This window comes from Protobothrops mucrosquamatus, unplaced genomic scaffold, assembly GCF_001527695.2.
Source record: "Protobothrops mucrosquamatus isolate PMUCROS unplaced genomic scaffold, P.Mucros_1.0 scaffold_69, whole genome shotgun sequence".
Taxonomy (NCBI): domain Eukaryota; kingdom Metazoa; phylum Chordata; class Lepidosauria; order Squamata; family Viperidae; genus Protobothrops; species Protobothrops mucrosquamatus.
The window spans coordinates 657,845-676,058 of NW_015386145.1; the positions used below are offsets into that span (position 1 = coordinate 657,845).

At 34.8% G+C, this 18,214-nt stretch overlaps 1 protein-coding gene across 1 annotated transcript in view; it reads right to left on the minus strand.

Annotated features, from left to right (window-relative positions):
• Positions 1-18,214, minus strand: part of VPS13B (vacuolar protein sorting 13 homolog B) — a 310,137-nt gene that overhangs the window by 228,611 nt on the left and 63,312 nt on the right. Inside the window, exons 18-19 of the mRNA XM_015813428.1 lie at positions 14,597-14,731; positions 11,170-11,343 (exon numbers count right to left, since the gene is read on the minus strand). Coding sequence (XP_015668914.1) covers positions 11,170-11,343; positions 14,597-14,731 — 309 coding nt within the window. The remainder of the gene's footprint in view (positions 1-11,169; positions 11,344-14,596; positions 14,732-18,214) is intronic.

Here is an 18,214-nt window from a genome sequence, read left to right on the forward strand (position 1 = left end):
CCACTGGAAGTGAAGAGATATAAATGACTCTTTGTTTTTTTAAAAAAGTCATATAGTTCTTCTTTGAAGCAATGCTGCCAATGAAAACACTAAAAACTTTAGCAAAGTTTGAACCACATATTGATTTGAAGCTGGTTGCTTTCTTTGTGCAATCCCAGCAACCCTAATTAGTAAACACATCAAAACCAAGTTCACAATAATGGACTTTTTTCTCCATCACTCATCCCTGTAAATATTCTGTACTATTTATGCTAAATAATATTTAGTATATATTGCACATATATATAAAATAAGCAAGTAACTGAATTTGTTTCTCCCCTCCCATTTCCTCCTGATTTCTTTTATTCATTCATTTATCATTTCATTTCAATTATTCATTCATACATTCATTCATTTATATATTTCATGTTTCCAAATCACCCAGATGGTATGCAATATAATTGACATAAAACAACATATAAAATTAACATTAAAATATTAAATTGACTTAAGTTTAAAAATTTAAAAATTATAAGATTATGACATTATAAAATTTCAGAAAGATAGAAAATGCCAAGATGGCCATTTAACATTAGTTAATATGGGAGGGGCTCTCATGGAACCAGCCAGCCCATGATTGCATGGTCCTCTGTGCCCCCCCCTTGCAAGGCCACAGAACCATGTTTTGACCCCTTTACAGCCGCTCAGGAAAATGGGGGTCTGCCTCACCTATGAAGGCAGAATGGTCCATAAAGTTGTGGCAGCAGCAGTAAAGGTTCTTTTCCAAGACTCTACCAGTTGAAATTCTTTGACAAACGGGGTTTGCAGCCTTCCCTGCCTGATCAAATGGGATGGGCTAATGTGATGGGGCAAAGTCAGTTCCGTAGGTAGCCTGGCCCCATGTCATGTGATAAGTAACATCTTGCTTTGGACACAAAAGCGAACTGGCATCCAATCCAGTTCACGGAGCAAGGGCATTATATGTGCTTTTCTTTGGGCATTCAACGGCTCACATGGCCGCAGCTTTTTCCCATTGGATTGTATTTCTTACTGCACCCACAAGCAAAATCTGAATGTTTTCATCTTTGCACCTAGAAAATCTTTGATGCAACAATATACTTGTTCTATTAGGCCAGAAAAGGTGAGCTGAATTTGACTGGGCCTTTGCAACAGTTTCATTAACATCAATGGTAGTTTTAGCTCAACATGGCACATATCTGTTGGATTACAGAATTGCACCTTTTCGACATATATGAAATTGCTTAAATGATTTGAATTTTTTAATTGGGGATTTTATTAATTTTGAGCATATATTCCTTCCATATGAAATTATACACACTTCCTGAATATATGTATTAACAGCTGCACTGTCCTTCAATAGAACAGTGTGGTTTGTTTGCAACACATGTCTGCTGGGAAAGATGAGATCATACAAAATGCAAATTGAAAAAGGAAATAATAATGAATGACTTTAGACCAAACATCACAAAACGTCATAATTCTGACATTTTAATTCATATACAGTATTTAGTTTTTCTTTGTTATTTTCATAATAAGAGTAATCCAATGAAATATTGTAATCTTGTTCTTCTAGAAATACAAAAATAAGTAGAGAAAGATTCTAAAACAAAACTCAACCACTATTTGGACAACGTGTAAGGATTATTTTTCCTGGTTCTGGTTTTTCATTAGTACAAACTAGATTAACAGTATCTCTTGATATCAAATGAAATTGCTCTTAGATTCTTGCTTAAAGAATATTTTATATTCACTTTTTGTTTTGGTTAAATGAATTTATTTGCCAAATAATCTGAAAAACTCATTGTTATATTCATATTTGGTTTTCTGTCTAAATGTGTTGTTCTGGGTACTATTCTGGATATGCTTGTCAAAAGTGACATCTGTCACACTCATCTATAATTAGGTTCAAGTTAGTGAAGGAGTCACTTATATTTTTAGACAGTCACAAAGGGCAATAAAATTCACACATTGGAAATAATGAATCTAGTAAGTAATTAATCTGAGCACATCTTCCTGATGTTGAAAACTGCAGGCAACAGCTAGTAGCTGACTATCCACTGGAACATTTTCCAGCTGTTTCAAGCAAAGACTTTCAAAATGCATGCATACATCCTATTTTCCCAGGATTTCAAAGTCCACATGCAGGCTGCTGCTCAGCTATTATAAATGAGTAATTCAAGTAGGGCATGACTGTCTTGCATTAACTTGATAAAGATGTTTCACTCCAAATGCATCAACATTTCTGCTACGCTAACTCTTTTGAAGAGGGCAATTGCCTCTCGTTATATTTTACTAATAGCTAAAAATTGTAGAGAAGTATTGAGTGAACCTCCATTGTATACACTTTAGACATAAGATGTAAAGCTAATTTAGAGTGTTTCTTGAATTAACTTTTAATGTTTCTAAGAAACCTGATTTTTTTTTAAAAATGTCAACTTTTCTAAATATCAAAGTCAGCTATTTTTTTAGAACAAATCTGCATTTCACTCTAAAACATATATTCACAAAGCTCAAATATTAATATGATATTAGCTTTGCATTAATTTTACAATAGTTTATAATTTTACAATATATTTATTGTTTCACTCAATTGTATGCCACACAGAATCACTCCTTGTGAGATGGGTGTGCATATAAATTTGATAGATAAATAAATATTAAGCAAATTATGTATTTGTGTATTAAAATATTTACCGGCTGTTAGAAGCACAGAACCAGAGAAAAAGATAGTTTCACATTTCCTTCCATTCATCTACTACCAAATCTTTAGAGCTAAAGGCATATAAATTTTTCATAATTCCAACAGTTAGGCCTGAGAATTCCCTTGTTTTCTCTATGGAAATAATCAGGTATCTATCATTCTGTAACAGCTGGAAACCAAATAATAGTTCATACAACTCTTATACAACTGCTTAGATACCACTGTGTGTATAAACATATACTACACCACAGTAGTACCCTTATTTTCTAACAATTATTATCAAGCAAAATGAGACCAGGGAATTTGATAGCAATTTTCTCAACCATTTTTCAAAAGTTTTTTCTCTTGTGTATATTTTACTACACAACCTTCTGAAGAACTTAAAAAAAAAGCTGTCAAAAGTGGTTGTATCTGGACTATGGCTTATCATTACTGACAAGATTCTGAAAGTTTTTTTCCCCCATCAAAGCCTAAATCAGTTTTTCTCAACTTCTTCGCAACTTCAGGATGTGTGAACTTCCACTCTCAGAATTCCCCAGCCAGCATGTTGGTTGTAAACAAAATGAATATTAAAGATAAAAATAAAATCAAGGTAAAATAATTTCACTTTTGAAAGAACAGTGTTGAATTTGAGGTTTTATCCCATTTCAAGGAAGGGATAGTTTTCTTTTGCCCAGAGAAGTGGCCGTATTCCCACCACTAAACAAGGGATATTATACAGCATTTTGGTGTGCATAGCAAAGGATGGGGGGAAGAATTCCAAGACACCCCGTTATCAGTTCCAAGGTTGTACAACCCAGGCATGATAAAATCAAACCAAGCTGGCTGGAATAGCCAGCACTCCAGAAGATAGACTTAAGATACAGAAGGATCTTGACAGACTTGAACACTGGGCGCTATCTAACAAAATGAAATTCAGTGGTGAAAAAAGTAAGGTTCTACATTTAGGCAAGAAAAACCAAATGCACAGATATAGTATAGGTGGTACTTCTCTCAATAGTAGTAACTGTGAGAGGGATCTCGGAGTCCTAGTGGACAGTCACTTAAATATGAGCCAGCAGTGTGCTGCAGCTGCCAAAAAAGCCAACACAGTGCTAGGCTGCATTAACAGAGAGATAGAATCAAGATCACGTGAAGTGTTAATACCACTTTATAATGCCTTGGTAAGGCCACACTTGCACCCTGTTTTGGTCATCACAATGTAAAACAGATGTTGAGACACTAGAAGGAGTGTAGAGAACAGCAACAAAGATGATCAGGCGATTGGAGGCTAAAACATATAAAGAACGGTTGCTGGCATTGGATATGTCTAGTTTAATGAAGAGAAGGATGAGGGGGGACATGATAGCAGTGTTCCAATATCTCAGGGGTTGCCACAAAGAAGAGGGAGTCAAGCTATTCTCCAAAGCACCTGAGGGCAGGACAAGAAGCAATGGATGGAAACTAATCTAGGAGAGAAGCAACCTAGAACTAAGAAGAAATTTCCTGACAGAACAATTAATCAGTGGAAAAACTTGCCTCCAGAAGTTGTGAACGTTCCAACACTGGAAGGTTTTAAGAAGAGATTAGACAACCATTTGTCTGAAGTGGTATAGGGTTTCCTGTCTGAGCAGGGGGTTGGACTAAAAGATTTCCAAGGTCCCTTCCAATTGTATTATTATATCTTGTATCTTGTATTTATAAAAAAGATTTATTTTTTTAATGTTACAATACAAAAATAGACTTTCTTCTGTAGTAAACATTGGTTTCATATTTTTTTCTCCTGTACAATTATTTTTAGCCTTATCTTACCTCTGTATTAACCTTTGCATTTCTAATATACCTATTAACTGTTCCTGTTTTTAACCCATAATTCTAGCCTTTTCCCTTATGCAATTATATTTATTCTATTATCTTTCCTTAATTTTCTCTTAAGTCAAAGATCCAGATTTTTTTATTGCACTCTTTTTCATTCTGAATGTGTCTCATCTCTGTCTAGTTCTGGCCCTCTAAAGACCTGGCCCTCTAACTTTGCTCCCTTGGCACATCACAGCCAACAATCTTTCTTGCCAACAATCTCCAGGCATTCTTTGGCTCCAAAAAGAGTTAGGAGCATTGGTGATCCAAGTATACAAAAGCTATTTCTATCTTAGATATAGATGTAAATTCCAGGAATGATTGATCATTTTATTGGCATTATCAATGAAAAAAATATCCTTTCTGAAGCCTGTTATTTATGCTATTAACCATGGGTTTAAATGATGTACTTAAGCATGTCTCAATTATAGGAAAATGAAACAGAAAATTCCAACTCTTCTCCTCTAATAACTGCAACTTTGGAAAGAAAAAAACAGAACAAGTTTGGAAGCAACCTTACAATAGTATTTATTTGCAGCTCAAATTAATATCTGCATGTAATGTGCATGTCTGTTTCTTCCTGCTTCTTCTTTTTTTTCTAAAGTTGCCCAATTTACCTAGACCTTATATGGACTAGGACTGTGGAAACTCAGAATAAGAACTCTGAGTCTTGTACAAGTCCAACTGTCTGTGATTCAGGGAGGACACCCTCACATGTTACTTAAGCCTGAAAATGTACACCTACCATAGGAAGTCAAGTCACAGTAAAGCAATGGTCCATCCAAATGCAAACAATCAAAAAATGAAACAAGAAGGAACATACTACTTCAGATAAATGCTATATATATATATCATAGGGTAAAAAAATTATGAAATATAATTACAGTTGTAATTATGTAATGTACCCTAAGTTGTGTTAGGGGTTCTTCTGAATCAAAAAGCAAGACAGAAATCAAGAAGTAAAAAATTATCATGGTAAGAACTTAACATATTTTATTTAGGATACACCTGATCCTATTTGATTTTTTTTTTTGAAAGCCTGTTAACTACATTTAAAAGAGGACAAAATGCAACCATGGTCTTATAAAGCACAAATCTACCCATTACAGAAAACTGCAGGTGGCAGCTGAAGTCAAGAGAACCATTTAACAGTTATGTCCATTCACGCACCAGAAAGTCCTTCAGTCATTCATTGAACTATTATAATGTGCTTTACATGGAGTTTCCTTTGAAACCCATTCCAAATATACAGCTGACTCAGAATGCAGTGATGGGTATGCCATAGTATGTACATGTGTCCCTACTCATTTACAAGCTGCACAGTTTTCATTTGGCATCTAAGTACAATTCAAGGTGCTGGCTATCACCTATGAAGCTCTGGTGACATAGGGGTACCAGTGTTTCCTCCCATCTGGTGAGGTCAGCTAGAGTAGACACATTTTGTGTCCTGTTAATTAAGCAATATCATTTCCTGAAATCCAAGAAGTGTGCTTTTTTGGTGATGGTTCCGGACCTCTAGAATGATAGCCCCTTGGAGATCCATACTGCTCTCTCTTCATTGTTTTTTTTATAATTTTTAACAACCTGATTGTTATCACAGATTTTGAGTTAAGATGATTGAGCCCCACTGGTTTGGGATCCTTTTTGGTCTTCCTGTGCTATAGGGTCAGTCTTGCTATCAATTGTATTCTCTTTCTTTAATAAATGTTGTTTCTTTTTCACTCTCATTAATTAAGTCCTCATGGAATTAGCCTCAAAATTGAAACATTAAATTTAGATTAAAATCTAATTTCCTACTTGTACCTTTGAAAGAAGTCCATCTATATAATATAATATAAATCTTAAGTGTGCTATTCTTTCTACATTAGCAAGATTTTGTTTTTAAAGTGCCATATTGTATTTGGTCTCATTACTTCTGATACTTCAGTTTAATTCTTATAAACCTAAAATGCTAAATCTGCTAAATCACCATTTCCATAAGAACAAAATATTGCATCATAAATATATATCTATGACTTCCCCACAAGCTCTGGCAAGAGAAGAACCTGCACATAATAAAAGACACAGTTTTTTCTCTCCCTAAATGTCTCTAATAGCAACTCCAAAATATACAGTCTAATTCAGTAATGTACCATGTCAGAACACATACATAATAATCCAAAAATAACAGTTTGAATGTTTTTGCTTAGAATTTCATGTTAGAGATTTCAGGAATGTTTTCCTTAAAAATTATAATTAAACCCTGTCATCGGGGGCTGGTACTATGTTATAGTTTAGAAAATTACTTCCCGAGCCAATTGAGGTAATCACAAGGCATATTTCCTCCAGAGTTTGACTAATTTTCTATATGTACATGTGAGTACATGTGTGAAAGTAACAAAATAATGGGGTGTCCTCCCTATTAGTAGGAAGAAGATTCTTCAAGAAATATTATTACTGAGATTTTGTAGTAACTCCTATTAATTACACCAGATCTCTGGATAAAGTTAATGCTGTCATTATCATTTTTAATTTTTTAGCATGTTCACTTTCCATTATTACCAAAATATCTGAGTATCAACTAGCTCTAGGAAATGCTTTATCAATATCTTTTCACACACTGACATTTCAATCAATTTATAAATCTTCTTGAGATAGAAAAGTCATTTAGAAGCTCATACCTTAATTCTGCAGAAAAATGAATAATATACTACTACTAATAATATAATAATATTCAAATTATTATTATAACTAGCAGGTTTTGATAATAATTTCAATGAATTTTCAATTTTTAATTTCCCTTTACATTAAAAAATATATCTGCTTGACTATTTAAATTTGATAGAGCTTAAACATTTTTAATTTTGGGTTTGACCATGTTCCTGGATAAATTAAATACAATTAATATATAACAATATCTGAAGTACCAGCTTATCGTTATTCTTTTGATACCAGAAACTCAAAAATAAAATAATGTGAATATATGGGATAATGAGAAAGAGTTAGAATTATTCTGCGCCACAACAGAAATATCCTGATATTCATGTTTTGGAAAATATCATAATCCTTATAAAATCATCCATATTAAGATTAAAGAGAACTTGGATCCTCTATTCCCACAACTAGCTCATATGGAAAAGAGATCAGCCTCCAACTTGTATATGTAACATCTTTAACATTTGCTTTCTTTCTGTGCTTGTGATTAAATGTAACATTTTAAAATCCCAAAGTTCTAAGAAAAGCATAAATCCTTGTCTCACAGCTGCTATTTGACTCTGGAAGCACAGGCAAGCCTTAACCATCAAGAAATCCCAACAGATTAAGCTGGACAACACCTGTATCTCTTCATTTAGCTCCAATAACAAAGCATAAACTTCTGCATTACAAAAATAGATGCCATGTTCAGCTGCAGCTACATTTTGCTCCTAATTCCCGTGAACAAAAATGCTAAGAGCATGAAATCATCGAAGCAAGTTCTGTCATCAGAAGGATAAGATTTTTTTTTCTTTCTTTTTTGGAACAGAAATCCAGTGGGAACATGATAGAAAACCAGCAATAATTGCACATAAAGTATGGAGTGAAATCCTCAGGGAGAGAAGAGGAAGTGTAACAGGATAGATGAGTATAATTTTTATGCTTATGCCCAAACCATAAATGTGAATTGTCTTTAATTAAAAATTATTTAAGATAAATTGTTTTTAAAATTGTGTGTATATGTGTTGTGTAGGTGTTATGTACTATGTAACCTAGTAATATAAAATCATTCTTTTGCAAAACAAACTCCATCCGAATTAATTGCATCTTTGACCAAAAGTTGAACAGAAAAAAATGACAATTTCATTTTATTCAAACTTCAATACTAAGGGGAAAAAAGATTTGAGACAACCATCCTGAATTTTATGCCCATCTCTTCCTTTCTAATTAACCCCACTGAACAAAATTAACCTCTGCAACATATGGAGGTATCAAATAACATTGTTGCTGTTGTAATTTATGTTTCTGCAGATTTCAGTAAAAGAGTTGTACTTTACTGGGTATAATGAAAGAAATATATAATACTGTTCTTAAATCTATAATACTATAGATTTCAGCTTATAGAGTCACTATTTTTATTTATTCTATGCAATTTTTAAAATGTGCAAAAAAAATTAAATGACCCATTGATAAAAAAAATATATAACCTTCATTGTGGAAAAAGAATAAAATCATTTTTATAACAGGACCTCCTACTAGACCAGGCATCTTTTAATCCTCTAAATTTTACTCCTAAGTGCCCCTCAGCATTGGTCACGGTTCCTGGGGCTGCTGCCAGCAACATCTTGTTCCCTACAGCTGTCCTAGGCAGATTGGAGGGGGGTTCTTTTTGAGCGATGAAAAATGGGATCGAGAGGTTATAAATGACTCAGTAAGAAAAAGGACATTCTTTGTTAAATTCTCAGTTTGTTTGTTTTTCTAATTGACTTATCCCTTTATTATAAAATTCTTTCTGGAGATGAAACGTTTTTTTCTAAATTTGTAGAATTCTGTTTATTTCCTTTCTGGTTTATTTTCCCTTTGAAAGAACAGAGATCAAGCCAATTTTGAAATATCAACTGTATAGGCAGTCCTCGAGTTATGAATTACAACAGCCTCAGAAAGAATGCTTTGTGGCCCATAAACACTTCCCCAACACCTCTGCAGTCACATGATTGTAATCTGGGTACTTGGCAACCTATAGGCCAGTGTTTCTCAACCTTGACAATTTTAAGGCATGTGGACTTCAACTCCCAGAATTCCACAGCCAGCATTGTCAAGGTTGAGAAACAGTGCTATAGGCACTTACAAAGTTAATGGGGAAACCAGCAAGGAAGGTTGCAAGCTGTTGTCACCTGCAGAGAGGACTCCAGTTTATCTCTGGGGACTGGCTGAAAAAACTGCCTCATGAGGAAAGCTGAACACCTTTGGCAGGCTGAACACCTTTGCCTTTAATGGGTGGGGGGAGGCTTTGCGAGGCCTGGCGGAGATGGGCACATATGTGTCTCTTCGCACAGGGGCTGAAAATCCTGCTTGGATTTTGGCAGGGAGGATTTTCAGCTCTTCAGCAGGTCCTTCCAGGGTCTCTCCCACCCCCTGAAGCATCCAACACTCCTTACCTGGGCTACATCCACTTAAGAGCCTGGTGGCTCAGTGGTTAGAATGCAGTATTGCAGGCCAACTCTGCCCACAGCCTGGAGTTAGATCCTGATGAGGCTTAAGGTTGACTCATCCTTTCATCCTTTCAAGGTTGGTAAAATGAGGACCCAGATTGTTGGGGGCAATATGCTGACATTGTAAACCACTCAGAGAGTGCTGTAAAGCACTACGGAGTGGTCAATACTATAAGTCTAAGTGCTATTGCTATTGATAAACCACGCAATCACTTAATGACAACTGGGAATGCCAGGATTACAGGCATTGAATGAAGCACTCAAATAATGTCTCGCTTAATGACCTCTTCACTCAATGACCAGTATTCCAGTCCTAACTGTGTCATAAGTCAAAAATTACCTGTAGAAACATGTGTAATAAGTGTAACTGTCTTTAAACCACATCTGATGTTTAAATGACTTGACAAGAACCCAAATCTTTTTCTTGTATTTCTTCCCTGAACTGATAAGTTGCTCCGTACAAAAATAGCAGAAACAGCTTTCAATATCCAATATTTAACAACATAATGAACTACAAACAAAATACATGTGGCCCTAGTTATCTGTGATCCCATTACCACTGTTTTGTGAGTTGGTGGTTAGTATATACACACCAGATCATTATCTATGGTAAAGGGTTTTGAATATCCATGATTTTTGGTGTAACGTTCTGTTTGGATGAGAATTTTTTAAATGTTTTTATATATTTTACACAAGAGCAAAATGGCAAACAGACCTTTCCATTATTTATGAGGTATATCTTTTCAACATCCCATATGGTTTCATTATCCATGATTGTTCAGCTTGAACAAAACCCTAGCAAATAAAGAGAGTCATCTATATAATGAACATGAAACATAACTAAATTCTTATTTATTCCAGCCAATTAAAACTCTTATATTGCGCCCACCATATTTTGCATTGGTTCAATTCCAATACGAGTATTCTGTGGCATTTTCTCTTTACAATATCATAAAGAAAAGGGGCTAACTGTTTCTTTAAATTCCCAATTTCTTAAAGTTTATGTCACCATAGTAACAGTGAGAGCAAAATATATTTTTCAAAATTTGTTCATCATTCTATTTAATTCCTTTAAATCAGTGTTTTTCAAACTTGGCAACTTTTAAAATTTAACCAGCCAGCTGATTTAAGTTAAAAAAATCTTTATGAAAACAAGTTAAAAGTTTATGTATCGGCCAATATATCACACAGGGATAATTATTTCTGGTATATTCCATACCAAAACTATTAATAATAGCAATAGCAATGGACTATTGCTATCATGGACTTAATAAATGAAATAGCAGTTAAAAATATGGATGCAAATACCACATGAGAATGTCTAACTTGGTCAAATGAAAAAAAAACAACCTCAACTTTTCCATTGAGATTGCAATGGATCTTGGTTTCATGGATCTTGGTCTTACGTGCTCATAAAATTCTGCCATCTCCTTCTAGGTGCCGTTTTTCTAAGAATTTGACACTTACCAGAACTGTAACTGTAATCCTTACACTGAGGGATCTGAATGGTGAAAGCTAACCAATCTGGAGCAAAGAGTGACTCTGGCTTTCTGCTTTCCTTGAGCCATTTGCTATTGTGTAGGTCTCTGGTATCGGATGGACCTTGTATTAAAGGGATGCGCTTCTCCTTTCCACCATCACCTGGATAAATGATTTAAAAAAATATTAGAGTGCAAGGAAGAGATGTTGAACAGAATATAATAGCATCATGTATTACAATTTTAAAAATCAGATAATATAACTTTTTTCTATTAGTAATACCAAAATAAAGCATTTGACGTAAGACTTTGTTAATAATAGCAATGTGTTAACTATATTATTTATTAATTAAGCAACAGCAAATGATGCATAGGCAACAAAAGATTTGCAGTACTTCAATCAGTAACATGCACTAAATAAAATGCATAGGAATAAACGCTGCAAAAATTTAAAACACAAATACATTTGAAGTTTCAATAATGAATTATATAAAATGTATGTTCTATGGAACATAAAGTGAATTATAATTCGTAGCTTTCTTAATAATAACTATTTTAGAGTACTGTGGTGTTTAACAATTGTGAATTGTTTTGAATTTTCAATATTTATGCATAAATATCACCTAAAACATGATCTGTTCTCCAAACAAGTCCTAAAATAAAACAAGTAACTTCAAATCATTATATTGTTTATTCATTTAATGTTCATTTTTCATTGAATAAAATGATAGAAAGCTACCTACTTGTGAGGGGCAAAAAATTGTGAAACTCTAGGATTGTTATGAGTTCATATGAAGGTAAAATTAGAGTCAGATGCTTCAATCAATGGGATGATAATCAGATGTGAGTGTGGGAGGTTCTACTTTATTCGCAGAACTGAATTCTGGATATTCACTATCAAAGCCTGATCTTCATGACAAAAGTATGTGGAAGTATGTCATGGCTTGAATGAAGGAGATTTCTGAGGGCCTCTGGAAAATAGTTGTTGATCATCACCAGGTTGAAAATCATTATAAAACTGTTTCCAAAAAGTTTGGATCGCCAGTCCACTTGTCAGGGAGATTGGGTACAAATGAAGATACCAGGATCTTGCCAAGAACATGATTTGCCATATATTCTCTGTACTGTTGCTTCCCTGACATGTGTATAGGTTTCACATGAGGACAACAAAATGTTCTAGGATCCTCATTTTTTTTAAGCATATTCCATGGATTGATGTAACTGACAAAATCAAAGGAATGTTTATAATCAATGAAGTGCATACTTTCTTTATATTCTCTGGCCTTTTCGAATATACAGTACGCATCATTAATGTCTCATGTTGGCCTTTTCTAAATCGAGTTTGAACATATGGCATAATTCTTCCATGTAGGAAATAGCAATAGACTTACATACCACTTCACAGTGCTTTACAGCCTCTCCAAGTGTTTTACAGAGTCAGCATATTGCCCCCAACAACCTGGGTCCTCATTTTACCCACCTCGGAAAGATGGAAGGCTCAGTCAATATTGAGCTGGTGAGACTCGAACTGCTAAACTGCTGGCAATCGGCAGGTGGCAATCGGCAGTCAGCAGAATTAGTCTGCAATACTGCATTCTAACCACTGGGCCAACAAGCAGTAGTGATCCAATCAAGTTTAATGATCCAATCAAATCCAGTCTGTTTTGGATGACTCTAAGCATTATTTTGCTAGCATACAAAAATTATGTATTTATGTATTTTATACATAACTATGAGAAGACTATGAGAAGACTATTTTGTATGATAGTCTTTTCACTCTTTAAGTCTCCGGGGTGGGGGCAGGGGAATAGTAGAGTATAGATTACCATTTCCAACCTGTTGGCCACTGTGTTATTCTCCAGATTTCTAGCATAGCTTGCTTAGAACCATTATTGATCTTTCTTCTGTTGCTTACCATATTTCTGGGTGTATTCCATCAGTTCCCATAGTCTTCCAACTTGGCAATGAGCATGGTGCTGATTTAAATTAATATTTTAGTACAAGAGGCTTTTGTAAGTAGAGAATAAAGTACCTTAGTTGTTAATACCTTTCTTCTAAGATATCTTAGTCGTTAACATCTTTACTATATAGAATTTCAGTATAATTCTTCTTTATATTCCATCTCTTTTTCAACTTCTTTGAATCTGTGCTATCTGTCAATTGGCATCCTTTAGCATATCAATTTAAAGTTAGAACCTCCTTCAGGGATCTTTTGGAAAACTTTTGTTGCTTTTTCATTCTTTCCATCTTTCATCTTTACTGTTTTTACATCATTGCTTCTTGACTCTTCCAACAACTCTCTGAAATTCTTTGTTACGTTTCTTTCTGAGTCTTTTTTTCATTCTTGACTTCTCTTCTTTGCAATTTTCACTTTTTGTTCTCATATTCAATTTGCTTATTTCTGTTTCCTTATCTTTGGCAGTCAGTTTTCTCATTCATACACTTCTGCTTCTCAATAAGGTTCAGGATTTCAAAGCGATTTCTGATGTTCTCTTTGAAAATGATGGGTATATGCTTCAGACTGTATTGTGGAAATTTGTTGGCTTTCTTCTTTTTCTTTGGCTGAATTTCATGTGAGCAGTTTTGATCTGTTCCATAATCAGCACTTGGCCATGTATCTGATACTATAACTGAACTCCTTCACCTACTTTTAACAATCATGTAATCAATTTGATTTCTATGTAAGCATCTGGTGATGACCACGTATATAAGTGTCCTTCTGATTATTTAGATACAGTATGAAGAAATAATTGGAGTGGGATAAATTGTTAATTTATTCTCCTGCTTCACTTTGATTTCCTATGCATTGCAGTGTACCTACGTTTTTTCCAAATCTAGTCTCCAATCACAAGCAGCACATCCTGCTTGCATGTTCTGTTGATTTCAAATTGAAATTGATAGTAAAATTCATTGACCTCCTCTTCTTACCCTTTCCATGTCCTCCCCTCCTATCTAGCAGTTAACTGGAAGGATCCCCGCCCTATGATTGCATATTTGAAGGAAGAGACAGTCCATTAATACATCCAAAAAACCATATCCTGAAGTTGAAAACAACGTAAGTTAACACAGGAATAGAGTCCATTCCATTTTAAATAAAAACTTAATATTAAATATTTCATCACTTTAATTGAAATAATAATGTTCAGAAATCATCAGCCACTTGCAGCTGAAAGTTCAGGGTGTGTGTGTGTGTGTATGTGTATGTATATATATTTAATTAGCAGTGATAGGAGTATTCTTGTTACTGAGAATGCAATGCTTCATCATCCAAATTTGTTTTCAAAAATAGAAATTAAAACATAGATTTGATTCATGGGAACAATACTAAATTCTTGTTTCAGTAATCCTTCTCAGGAAAAGCAAGACAAACTCTACTAAATAGGCCATCAACTTTTACATAGTCCAGCTGCACATACCTGGGGCTTTGGCACAAATTTTTATTGATCCGATGGTTCCAGAGGCACATTTGACCAGCAATGTGCTACAGTACTTCAATTCAACATTTTGGATTGAACCCTCAAGACTCGGCTGAGGATTCTTAGTTTTCACACCTAATAAAAAGAAAAATGTATATGCCTGTGAATTCAACCTATTTATATTTTTCATCAAGACAGTTAAATATTACAATTATTTACTTTCAATACACTCAGTTAACCCAATAAAGCTCAAAACGTAGCACTGTTAGTTAGCTGGCTACATATAGCTAGCTTTGTGCTCATGTTGAACTTCTGGAAAGATTTGTTTCTCTAGCTACATTTATGTATAATTTCCCAGAGTTAAACCAATTAAAATAATAGATTACTCCTTGAAACCATACAAATCAGTTACAAAATATAAATTAAATTTATGCAGCTGGGTAGCACAGCATGTAACAGAAGTTGTCATCCTTTTACAAAAACAATGTTGAAATTACATGAGGTCAAAAGTGAAAATAGGTTTGGTGGTCTCTTTTTTCTCCCTGCACGTCCAAGGAAGCCATTTGCCACAATTTTAAAACTTACTGGCAGCCATTCCTGAAGAGAGACCTGAACTGTAACAGTGGGAGGTGTAACAGGTCAGAAGCATGGAACTCTGGCACAGTTGCACAAGGAAAGCTCAGTAAACACCCACCCACATTACATTGGGATGTGGCCATTCATATTATTTCATCTTTTCTATATTCAAAACTACGCTTATTCACTCTATTTGCAAAAAAATAGTTTCAGCACCTGTTTTTGAAAAGTAAATAAATGTCAAAAAAATTTAATAGACCCCAATTCTTAATTGGAAGAAAGATTTTTTTTTAAAATGGTCAGCTTTGAAACAGAACTTTCTTTGTTGCATCTCATGTTTTCAGTTGGCTCAGCAGTCTTTCATATCAAATCCAGTTCCATAAAGAAACAAAGTAACCATATGATAATTATTATTCTAAGTAATTTTTCTGATTCTTCAGCTCACATTACTTTATTCAGTTTCACATAACATTTTTTTTTTAAATTTCAGAAAGGAAATATTCCAGTTAAACGTGGAAAGGGGTCCAGAAAAAATTTGCATATACATACCTACATTTTCACAAATTCCTAAACATTGAAAGAATTCATAAGAGGGCAACCATATTTCAAAGGTATGGATAAACATGAAAATTCTTTTTAAAACATTACTTTTAATGTTTAATCTATATAAAACACTTTTTCGTGTATCATTACTTGAAAACATAAGGAGGTTTCCACAACTCAATGATACTGTGAACTATAGCAGTTTTTCTCAACCTCCAACAATTTTAAGAGATATGAACTCTCAGAATTCTCCAGCCGGCATAGACAAGTACTTAGACCAGCGGTTCTCAACCTATGGGTCGCGACCCCATTTGGGGTCGATCGACCATTTCACGGGGGTCGCCAAGCAAGGCTGTCCGCCATTTTTTCCCCTTTTCCGGTGGGTGCCTTACCTCCCTTGGGCTGGGACAGCTGGTAGTCGGCCTGCTCCGTCTCTGCCGCTTGCCAGCTACGCCTCGGCTGGCACAGGGGGAGGAACCACGCATGCGCGGTGCTCCCGGGCAGGAAAAGTCCTCGAATTACGACCGGTTGGGTAGTCCTCGACTTACGACCGGTTTAGTCCTCGACTTATGACTGGTTTAGTCCTCGACTTACGACCGGTTGGGGGTCGCGGCATTAAAAAGGTTAAGAACCACTGACTTAGACCAAACCCAATCTACTGAATCAAATGGCATCCTGCTGAAATATTCTGCTAAGCAAATAAATAGCCATTTTCAACCAAAATAATGTCAACTTGATATTGGAAGATGAGCTCCTCCAGTTGGAAGAGGAAGAACAAAATGTAACCACAAACAGCTTTCTGTTTTCTGTTGTGGCTCAGGCAGAATGGGCGTGCTTCAGATCCTGTCGGCAAAGAAATGCCACTGGAAGGGGCCTAGAAGATTTTCTGCTATAATGCCCACCTTATGGAACAGCCTCCCAGGATGGCACCAACCTGCTGGCTTTCATAAAGATCTGGTTCTGTGCCCGGACCTGGGGCCTCAAGTATGTGCAGGATATAGTTTAACGGTTAATTTAGTCATAATGATGAGTGCTTTATTCTTAGCTGCTATGTATTTTAAAGTTTGCATTATTTTATTTTATTTTTTAAAAAAATTGTTCACCTGCCCAGAATTACTTTGTTGAGATGGATGGACATACAAATTAAATAAATAAATAAAACTCCCCCAATTAAATAAATTGCTCCCATTTAAATAAATAAATTGCTTCCAGCATCAGGACCCAGTTAAGATACAAGCCACCACATTCTGAACTAATTATAATTTTGGTGTAATCTTTAAAGATGAGAGCATGTGTTACTATCCCAAGGTCCTCTTGTAGCAGGTAAAGATGCAATTTATGCACCAGTTTGGGAGAGAGGATAGTCTAGGTAGCATCCTATACACACCTTCCCAGAGTTCACAGGCCAAAAAGAATCCTAGATAACAGGCAAGATAACACTATAGGCTCTATCCATGCAGAGACACGTTTGCAGTGAATTTACTTTCAAAAATGACAATCACACCTAAAATAAATAACATTAATTTTTAGTTCAAAAAATAGCAAACTCCATGAGTACATTTAAAAAAAACCAAATCTGGCATCCTCTTGATTCACTAATACCAATTAAACCATTTATTTAGTTAATGAACTCATTTTCTCTACAATTCTAGGCAATATATAAGTCATTGGTCATACAGTATGTTTTACTATCACCAAAAGTATAAACAATATGACACAATTAGCTTCCAGGAATTTCTTTTTCATTTTTTTAAAAAACTACTCATTTTTCTATTTGGCTTTTAAATTTTCAATTCCAATTACTATTGATTAAAATATATAATAAAAGTCCTTCCAGTTTAAAGATGTAATATGAGACTCAAATGTATTTCTTCCATTTGAAAAAAATTGAAGTTTTACTATATTACAAAATACTGCATAACAGGTGTGGCTAGGAAAAATCACTTTATAACTTAACAAAACTATACTATTGCCAACAACATTTTGAACAAAAGGATGTACACCACTGATCTCTTTCCTTTCATCTTACCACCTGTTTCTGTAAACTTATTACATTCATTGTTTCCAATTTTAACAAACTACATAATGGCACAAAGGAAAATATGTCAACCCTGGAAATATTTGCAGTTTTTCTGTCTGGCTCATGCAAGACCAGCAGTCTGTTAAAAATATAGATTGGATCTTTTTTGTCTGACAACCACCAAACTGCACAAATTACTTTCTTCCTATTCACCTGTTTGCAGCTGAATTGCCAAGCTGTGGCTGACTTCAGCAAGTCCTACAGGATTGATGACATACGCTGCTGATAAACCAAACAATATGAAGAAATTACAGGCCAACGTTATTGAAAGATGTATGTGCCAGAACCAAATGACAACCATATATATGTGCAGGATGTAGAAAGTGTAACTTTTTGAAACGGAAAAATCTTTCAGAAGTGTTAAATTTGTCATTAAATAAATGACAGGCTGTAGCATAACTTCACAAAGGAGATCCAAA